We start from the raw sequence: 9,635 nt of genomic DNA, 5'->3' as shown, positions 1-9,635 counted from the left end.
AATGTATATTGTTTGGAGTCAAAGTGAGCTTAGTTTAATAATATTAGCATGTGCTTCGATTCAAGAGGTTGGAGGTTCAAATTCCTATCCCACAATAGTTGTACTAAAAAACGTATATTGATTGGGTTTTTAATAGCAAGTGTATGGGTTTTCTTTTCCCTTTTTTAAAGGTTTAAAATAAAAACTTCATTCACTCTTTCAAAAAAAAAAATCCATTTGAAGACTTGAAGGAATAAACCACGAAACATCAAATAAATAAATGTTCAAATTTTATGAGCAACTTATAAGATGAAATAGTTATTATAAATTTTTTTTTATTATTATTTTGCAAAAGTATTGGACCAATGTATGGAGTAGGAGAATCCGACCTTTAACTTCTATTTTACTGTTTAATTTGCAAACATATATTTATTAATTAGTAATTAAGTTGATAATGGGAGTGCAAGCTTTTTACATTTTCTAGTTTTTATTTTTCTTCTTTGATGTCTCTTGGGGCTTTTCATTTCTTCAATTCAATAACATAGATAAAGTATGATTTATATAGGCAAAACAAGTTCGGCAAAGAAATTAGCAAATGAGGTCAAAATGACTATCGCTCAACTGGCATTGTAATGAAGATCAAGAGGTGCATAGTTCAAATCCCCACTCATTGTACTTTAAGAAAAATAACAACTTGCATTATTAAAATTTTAATTTAATCAATACCTCCTTGGAATAGAAAATTTGTTGTAATTAAACTCCTAAAGATTGTAAAATAAATGCAAGTATAAATGTAAAGAATATAGTAAGCATTTTACATAGACAGGAAACTAATCAATGACTTATATTCACATGAAACAATGATTAAAAAAAGAACAATCAAAAACATCCCTCAACTTTTTGGAACCAACTTTTAATGCTCAACATTTTGTTCAATCTTCTACCCTCCTAAAGCATTTGAATTTCTGACTTTCTTCTACAGCATTTGTAAGAGTTCCTGTACAATTTCAGACATAGGGGGCCGAAATTCGGGCTCTCTCTGCCAAAAGGTTGGCCGAAAATGTTAGTAAAGAGAAGTAAATATCCATGGTAAGCTTGATATGAAGCAAAAGTTGTAGAGAATGTTACCATTATACAAGAAGAGATGATATCAGTAAAGCGCGATAATGATTTAATGGGATACATGCCATTAAGAGATGGATCGACCATTCTTGATAACGCATCAATATCATGGAGCCTTGGAATAGCCCATCGAACAAGAAATTGCTCTCCTCGAGGCAGTGATCTAGAGTTTCACAATCGAGTAAGAACATGTTAATTGTAACTTAGGAAAACAAAACTAAAATAGCTTGATTGATAAGCAATTGAACTATATTTGGAGAGTGTAAGATGCAAATTTGACAGATGAAAAAGGTGAGCAAAGAGTGAATAATGGATATCATTGATTTAAGATTCCCATACCGGTCACAAGACTTCCGACCAGTCAGAAGCTCTAGCATTACGACTCCGAAGCTATAAACATCACTTTGGTAAGTTCCTAACTCGAATTCAGGAGCAGTATAACCATGAGCTGGGAGGAATCGTGCAGATGACTAAGTAATAAAATTCGTGTTAGCAACAATGAATTTCTCACAATTTCTACATTAAATAAGTTCTCATATGCTAATTGATTCTGTTTCTATGATCTTGATAAAGTACCTGACTAGCTGAAGGCAGCGGCCGAGCTAAGCCAGAGTCGGAGACTTGTGGTTTTAGCTCATTGTCCAAGAGAATGTTAGCAGACTTAAAATTTTGGTGCATGATAGGCGGTTGACAGGCTTCATGCAGATACCTGCCTCAAAAGAGAATGAAAGAACTTAATATCTCAAATACTATACCCATTTCATTGAAATCTGTCTTGCAAACTCATTTCTTCATTCACTTACTCGAGGGCACGTGCAGCTTCAAGTGCAATTTTCACGCGGACATTCCATGAAAGCTTCTGATGCATCTCCTTGTCGACATGGAGTGCATCATAGAGCGTGCCATTTTTGCAATACTCATAAATGAGTAGATATTGTCCATGCTCAGCACAATATCCCACAAGCTCCACAATATTATCATGCCGAATTTGACATATGTTAGACACAAGGTTGTGAAATTCATCATCACACCAATGAGTTGAAGAGGATCCATTAAGTTTCTTAACAGCCAGAAGCTGAAGAAAAAAATGTGTAAATATGATTATGGCAGTTTCTAACTTGGAAAGTTCAGTAAGCTAGAAAAGATTTTGACTCCATCATGAGGAAAGTAGAGGTATTAGGTACTTATTTAAGAGTGATTAAATTATCTTACCCTTCCACTTGGAAGTTCAGCTCTATAGACACTGCCCAGCATGCCTCTCCCAAGAAGATTGTCTTCAGAGAAACTATTAGTATACTGCTGAAGTGATGCGATTGTGAAAACTTTTAAAGAACTTGTATTCAGTTTTCTAAGTTCTCTAATGGGCACTTCAGCCGCCACAATTGGTTTTGCAATTTCCTGAGTTGAAAGGAGCGGAAAAGGAGGGGGAGGAGGCGGTGAAGGGAAGTCATCTATGCTTATGCTCGAACTCTCCATATGGTCTCTACGGAAACTTGTATTAGAGGCATCTTTTCTTTTCCCATTTGTACCCTGTCTATCATGTAGCCTTGGGGTGGAAAAATCCATTATTCTATCCTTTATTCTGTCTCTATCAAGTGGCTTAAAAGTGGTCTCCGTTGGACCTTCAAACAAAAAGGTCTATAAAGTCAGGTTTCACGTAATATTACACATGAAGAAAGTATAGATTGCATAAATTTGACAACAGAGTGAAAAGTTAAAAGAAGACAGAGAAATGGGGTTTGTACCTTTCTCCATGTCTACACCTTCAACTGAGGGCTTCATGGGTTTAGGCTTATATTTAGAGGCCATATCAGCATTGTCACGAACCACCTTGGTGTCTTCTCGATGCTTGCTTCTTTTTAAGCATATCAACATGAGAAGACAGAATCCAAATGCTACTAATAGTACTGTGCCAATAATAACAATCCAAACGATATGCTTAGCAGAGAAAAAACTCCTTGCTCCATCCGCTTCAGGAGTCCCCGACAACAATGGCTGACCTGCACCTGCCTGTCTGGTTGGTTGTCCCACAGTAACTGGTGCAACAGCAAATGGTGAAGGGGCTAAAGCAGGTGCAGATGAAATTATTGTAGTATTAAAAGGGTTCCCATCTTTTCTGCATATATAACACCAACACAGTTGATAGGTCATAGGATATAATATATTCTTCTAGGCACGGCTAAACCAAGCTAACTAGGAAAGAAGAGAAAAATAAGACATGTGAAATCATGAAAATGTGTAAGGGAAATAATGTCAGTCAGGAACTTTGGCTCCACAAAGTCTCAGACAAAAAAATAATAATAAATGTCAGTTTGGAAAGACAAAATTCATCCATGCATGCATTATAATCATACTTCCAGAATAAAGTGCTTAAACTCACCTGAAATTTGGAATGCCCAACAACTTTGCAGGTATAGGTCCGGAAAATAGGTTGTTCTCTATATTCCTACATAGCAGAGAATAAATTTTCAAATTGTAGCACAATAGCAACAACTCCCATCCAGTTCAGCATTAAGTTACAATCCTTTATTGACAGTGATGAGCAAAAAACAAGAATGAAGTTTTCTCGAATCTTAAATGAAGAATAGTACAAATCCGACAATGGAAGATCCTGTAGAGAGTCGAGCATCCCAGAAAGTTGATTGTTCTGCAAGTGCCTGAAGACCAAAGATTATATATGCATATAACCCACGGGTAAATGTGAAACATGGAGAATTAAAAGTTCTTACAAATATTAACTCACAATGTAGTAAGGGATAACAAATCAGCCACCGAGGGAGGCAGCTGACCGCTCAAGTTGTTCCATGACAAGTCCCTAAATAATAGAAGATGATCAGACTCTATCTTCAGAGAGGCTATCTAAGTTAAATGAAGACACTCACAAGTTATTCAAGCCATTAAGCAGCTGGAAGACATCAGGTATTACCCCGGTAAGAAGGTTATTATTTAGTGACCTGAGGGGTAATAAAGACAGGCAGCATATTGAGGAAACCGGCTAGAAGATTATCTAAAAACTGGCATTTAATAACAGAATTCGCTCTTCAACAAACTTACAGGTCCATTAGTTGTGTTAGCGAAGCCAGTGCAGGGGGAATGCTTCCAGTGAATTGATTAGCTGATAAAGAACTAAACGATGAAAATGACCAATGTTAGCTATGCCAGAAATGGACCATTACAACGAATGCAAACAGTATTAGTTAACAATGATTAGCTGGTAAAGTTTTTCAAACTGAGCAAATTGAGAGGTAACATACAGACTTCTCAGTGTAGGGGGCAATGTAGATGGAATATTCCCTCCAATATGATTGTTGCTAAGATCCCTACTCCATAAAACAGTAGAAAAAACTTCAAAAGACTATACATGTAGTTATGCAATTAGTATAATGAATAGGGACCCATCATTAAGATTCACATTCACATTAAAGTTAAAACCTACATTGATATTATTGACTCGAATTGGTCCAAGCTAGTGCCTAGCTCTCCTCCCAAATTCAAGCCACTGAGTTGTCTGCGGCAAAAGCAAATAGTTGTTGCATAATTAACAGAGAGGAAAATGAAGTTAGCTAAAAAATATGATGAATTGAATTCACATACAACGCTGTTATATTTGAGAATACACATTCAACCCCTTGCCACTTCTCCCCACATGGATCACCTCCCACAAGAATCCATCCTCGCAAAGGAGGGTAGCCAAGAGAAATAAATAATGCATTGATTGCAGCAACTAAAATTAAGAAAAAGAAGAAAATCAATAATAAGTAAGAAAATGACAGCAACAAGAACAAGAAGCAAGAAGCAAAAGGCTAAGGGAGAGCAGGTTTTGCACAGTAGGAGAGAAGAAAAAGGAAAAGAAAAGATACAGCAGAAGCTATTTACAAGCATTTTCCATTTGGGTTTTTCCAATCTTTTCAGATAACCAAACAGAGAGATGAAAAATCTCAGCCACTGTCCAGATAAAGTAAAAAGAAAAGAAAAAAATTAAAATAAAACTCTGTAGGTATCTGCCTTACCATCGCGGAGGTCAGTATCTCCAAAGCAAAAATGGTTGATGAAGACCAAGAGCAGCCCAATTAGGATCTTCATGAACAAATTCCAATTTGGACAACCCATTAGCCAAACAGAGCTCTACTCAAAACCCCACTTGAATTTTCTCGTTTCTTTTGGTCACCAAAACTTTAAAACAATCAATCAGCCAAACCTAGGCTTCCCCTACTTCAAAAACACCATCCAAATAAAAACACTTCACCGTCGCACAACCCCAAAACTCCAAAGCATCAAAGATCAAAAACCCACAACCCGACGATGGAGAAAATAAGGTAAAGAAGCCCAAAAATCAACAAAAGGAAAAGATGGGTCAGCCTCCTTAGCCAAACATATGGATTATCTTTACCCCCAGAGATGAAAAGAGACAAAAGAATAATGAAAAGAAGCAAAGAAATACCAAATTGAGCAAATGCAAATAGAAAGAAGTGAAGAAGGAAGTAATGGGGAATGGTTTTCCCTGTCCTCGCAGCTTTTGTAGCCTCCTTTTTCCCTTTTCTTTTTTGAAAATAAAATTTTGGAATTGTAAGAGCACCCTGTTCCAGTAGAGAAGAAATAAAAAAGGCGAGATGCAGATATGAAAGAAAGCAAATGTTTTTATAAAAGAGAAGGAAGTGGGATTGGGATATATCTCCTTTTATTTCAAAAGGTACAAAATATGATTCTGCTTTATGCATGTGGAAATTTGACACTTAGCATATACAAATTTCGGGTTCTCTTTTTTTTTGGGGGGGGGTTTTGAAAGATATATGTGTATTTTAATTTTAATTTTGCAAACGGTCGAAATTAGAAGGACAGACCACCGGCTGCTGGGGACCACCCCCGGCGCCCTATCCCTTCTCTTCTTCCTTAAGCTTTTGGCTTTCCAACTACCGTAACGCTTTTTTTTCTTTTTTTCTTTTTTTCCTAATGTCTATATAAATTATAGTTTCACACTTTCAAAAATAAATAAATAAAAGGACAGTTTTTAAATATAAAAAAATAAACTAAAATATTTACAAAATATAATAAAATTTTAGAACTATCAAATCAGTGTTTATCAATATCAGTGATAGAAGTCTATCAGTGTATCAACGTCTATCTTGGATAGTTTAAAATTTTACTATATCTTATAAATATTTTCAACAGTTTTATCATTCGAAATAATTTTCCTAAATAAGTCCCTTTTAAATGATGGTTCTACATTTTTATTAAAAATAGATTCATATTTAACATTTGAGGTACAGAAAAGAAAAAAGAAAAAAAAAAAAAAAAAACTAGTGATTGATGAATTCTTTTAATAACTAAAATATTAAAAAAAAAATCTTTGAATTTTTTTTTTCTTGAAATTTATTCAATTTTAATCTACGTAATTTTAAATATTTAGGTTTAGTTTTTATACTTTTAATAAATTTTAAGTTTAATTTTAGTCTATTGTTAATTTTTCAAAAACTTTTTATTATTAATTTTCATTATAAATTTTGAAATATATACACATATTGTATGTTATTGCATGAAATTTATTATAATTATTAATTAATTAAATAATTTTGATGGTCTATATCTAAGATTTATTGAAAATATAAACATCAAAATTAGATATTTAAAAATATATTAACTAAAATTAAAAAAGTTTGTGAGGACCAAAATGACATGTTAATCTAAAATCCTCAATAATGTTTAAAACTTTAAAGTCACAATTTCGCGAAATAACATATTTGAATCTATTGAGTATAAATCTTATTAGGGGTGTATATGGTCCGGGTTGGGCGAGGTTAGAAGAATTTTGTGGACCAACCCAAAAAATCGGGTTGGCTAATAATGAACCCTATCGGTAACCCAACCCAAAATTTCCGGGTTGGGTCGTATTGGGTCACCGTTTTTTTTAAAAAAAAAAAAAAATTGGATGTTATTTTTCGTTACTTCCCGTTCTTAGTTCTATTGAACAATTTGATTTTTGTAGGTCAATAAACCTCAATATTTACAAAGGTGAACTAATTCTAAATATATTATCAATTAATAAAAATTTAATAATAAGAAACATGTAATATTGTAATTTATGTGAAATTTTAACATTTACATTAAAATACAACCACCATAAATTCAATATAAACTTCAAAAGAAACTTCCTCAAATAATTCAATTCAAATGTTCAAGTTCAAAGTCTCTACTCAAAATATTAAGTCCACGTTCAAAATAGAAACAAAAAATCCAAGTTTAATAGCACCAATGCACCATGAGGGCTGACGAATGGCTTGAGTGGGTTTTCTTCATCATCTTTACCCTTTGGTCTTTTCACTTCTCATTCTCAATGTCTGGAAAAATGACAAATACATTAAACCAAGAAGATCATTTATAGATAATAATAATATTTATTAAAACTTAACATTAAAATCATCATTATAATCCAATTCCTTATTTCAAAAGGACAGAAGATGATGGATTCTCTACAAAACAAATCATGAAAAATTAAATATATTAATTATTTGAGCATAATACATGTTAGATATGTACAAAAAAAATTCATTTAATTACATGACTCAATATGTTCACACGTCTCTAACTCTTCAAGTTGTGGATGGAGATCTAGTAACACTGAGCCACCACGAATCTAATTTTGTGTACATATCAAGGCCTCCATTGTTTTTGGAGTCAAAGAACTTCGAAAGGAATCAAGAATCCTCCCTCTTGTACTAAACGCAAATTCAGAAGCGACGGTAGATATTGGAACCGCTAAAACATCTCAAACAATTTTTGATAAAATGGGATATTTGTAGCCATTCATTTTCCACCAGTACAATATCTCAAAATCATCTTTATCTTCTATAACCTTGTCAGACAAATAAAAAGTCAAATAATTCTCCACTTCCAATGAACTTTCTTCTTCTCTCAATCTCTTAAAAGTTATCCACATATCATCTATTTCTCCGTCTATCCCATGATCATCTTCATTTATAGTGACAGTCTTTGATTGTTGAGAATCATTGGTACTATGACTATCTCGAGGGGAAGTATTATGTGATTTGTAAAAGTCATATAGACGATACAAATATAATTTCACACTCTCAACCATATCTTTAACCACATCGCTGTCATAAACATTGGAAAGACAATCATTCAAGTACTTTAACTTGTACCGAGGATCAATCACCATAGCCACAAACATCAATTTATTGATCATTTTTTCAAGCGAAACCCAATACTTATCAAACTTTGTCTTCATATTCATAGTCATCATACTTAGAACAGAGTTGATATTGTTGCTCCATTTGTTTAAAGCAAACTGAATTTTATTAATTTCCTTATAACCAATATTAGAAGTCACATATGAAGATTCACTTATCGTTGTGGTGGTTTCATAAAATCTTTTTAAAACTTAATAAACACGCCTACAGTCAACCAATCCGATGTACTTGGGGGCCCTAATCTTTTTATTTCCAAAGAAGTAATCAATAAAATCTAAGTCCTCTTTCTCCTCCTCTAAAATTTTAAAAGCTTTCAAATTTAATTGCATGTTCAAGCATTAAATAAGTAGAGTTCCACCTAGTTACCACATCTAAACAAACAAGAGCTTTACATTGAATTTTTTCTTGTTTCACACAAACTTTAAATTTTTCCATTCTCTTAGGTGATGATCGAACATATCTCACAACATTACGAACACTGGCAAAAAAAATTTCATTAATGCATAGCTTTCGTTAACTTTTCAAAAAAAATTTCATTACTGCATAGTCTACTCCCAATTTTTTTTTTATTTGGAACTCCCAAAGTTAATGCATAGGCGAGGAGAGAAAATACCAATATGAAGAAAATATCAATCCCAAAGTTAATGCATAGTCTACTCCCAAATTTCCGTTACTACATAGTCTACTCCCAAAGTTTTTGTTAACTTTTCAAAAAAAAATTCGTTAATACATCATTGCTTTATTGAAGAAAATACTAATATGATGACTGATGAGTCGTACGTAAAACTTGGAGCAGTAGGCGAGGCGGAGACGTGAGGCGTGGCCCGGATCTGACGAGGCGAAGACCGAAAGCGGCAAGGGGAGTGGTGACTGACTGGCGAGGGACCGAGGGTTTTAATCGTTTTGATCAGAAGCAGCGACTGACTGGCGAGGGGAGTGGTGAGGGTTTCGTTTCTTTTCTTCAACTTTCAAACTCGAGCCGAACGAAATTTCGTGTTCGTGTCTCTGCCTCGTGGACTTCAACAAAACAATCTCTTTTGTTTTTTTTAATATATATATATATATGTGTGTGTAATAAAAAATAAAAAATTAACATGCGCACGCGAAGTCATCTCTCTCACTCTCACCAGTCAACAGACTCAACGAGACGCGACACATGCTCTTTTCTCCATTTATATATATATATATATATATATATATATTTATGTCAGGTCGGTTCGGGTCGGCCCGATCCTGAAATGGAATAACTCGAGACCCGACCCGGATTTAATATTTTTTTAAAATTTTTAATCCAACTCAACCCAAAATAAAATCTTATATGTTTGAGTC

At 33.9% G+C, this 9,635-nt stretch overlaps 2 protein-coding genes across 4 annotated transcripts; both read right to left on the bottom strand.

Annotated features, from left to right (window-relative positions):
- Positions 1–747: 747 nt before the first annotated feature.
- On the bottom strand, positions 748–5,858 carry LOC120074638 (protein STRUBBELIG-RECEPTOR FAMILY 3-like). Of its 3 annotated transcripts, none has more exons than XM_039027823.2 (16): positions 5,112–5,858; positions 4,696–4,825; positions 4,538–4,609; positions 4,356–4,421; positions 4,156–4,227; positions 3,984–4,055; positions 3,845–3,916; positions 3,693–3,758; positions 3,482–3,547; positions 2,847–3,217; positions 2,314–2,723; positions 1,905–2,176; positions 1,678–1,810; positions 1,441–1,571; positions 1,108–1,264; positions 748–1,018 (listed from the first exon to the last, which is right to left on the bottom strand). In XM_039027823.2, the coding sequence occupies exons 1-16, from the start codon at positions 5,209–5,211 to the stop codon at positions 956–958; spliced, it is 2,253 nt and encodes a 750-aa protein (XP_038883751.1). In that variant the 5' UTR covers positions 5,212–5,858; the 3' UTR covers positions 748–955. The 3 variants fall into 3 exon arrangements, with proteins under 3 accessions (XP_038883751.1, XP_038883752.1, XP_038883753.1); XM_039027824.2 differs by having other exon boundaries at positions 3,702–3,758; positions 5,112–5,743; XM_039027825.2 differs by lacking the exon at positions 4,696–4,825 and having other exon boundaries at positions 5,112–5,715.
- A 2,006-nt stretch (positions 5,859–7,864) lies between these two features.
- LOC150037014 (zinc finger BED domain-containing protein RICESLEEPER 3-like) lies at positions 7,865–8,350 on the bottom strand. The gene has a single exon (XM_090311849.1). It carries the CDS (start codon positions 8,348–8,350, stop codon positions 7,865–7,867), a length of 486 nt encoding a protein of 161 aa, XP_090167975.1.
- Positions 8,351–9,635: the final 1,285 nt, after the last annotated feature.

The sequence above is a fragment of the Benincasa hispida genome, chromosome 3 (assembly GCF_027475165.1).
Source record: "Benincasa hispida cultivar pf3 chromosome 3, pf3_genome.v1.1, whole genome shotgun sequence".
NCBI lineage: Eukaryota > Viridiplantae > Streptophyta > Magnoliopsida > Cucurbitales > Cucurbitaceae > Benincasa > Benincasa hispida.
This window is presented reverse-complemented; position numbering and strand designations above follow the sequence as displayed.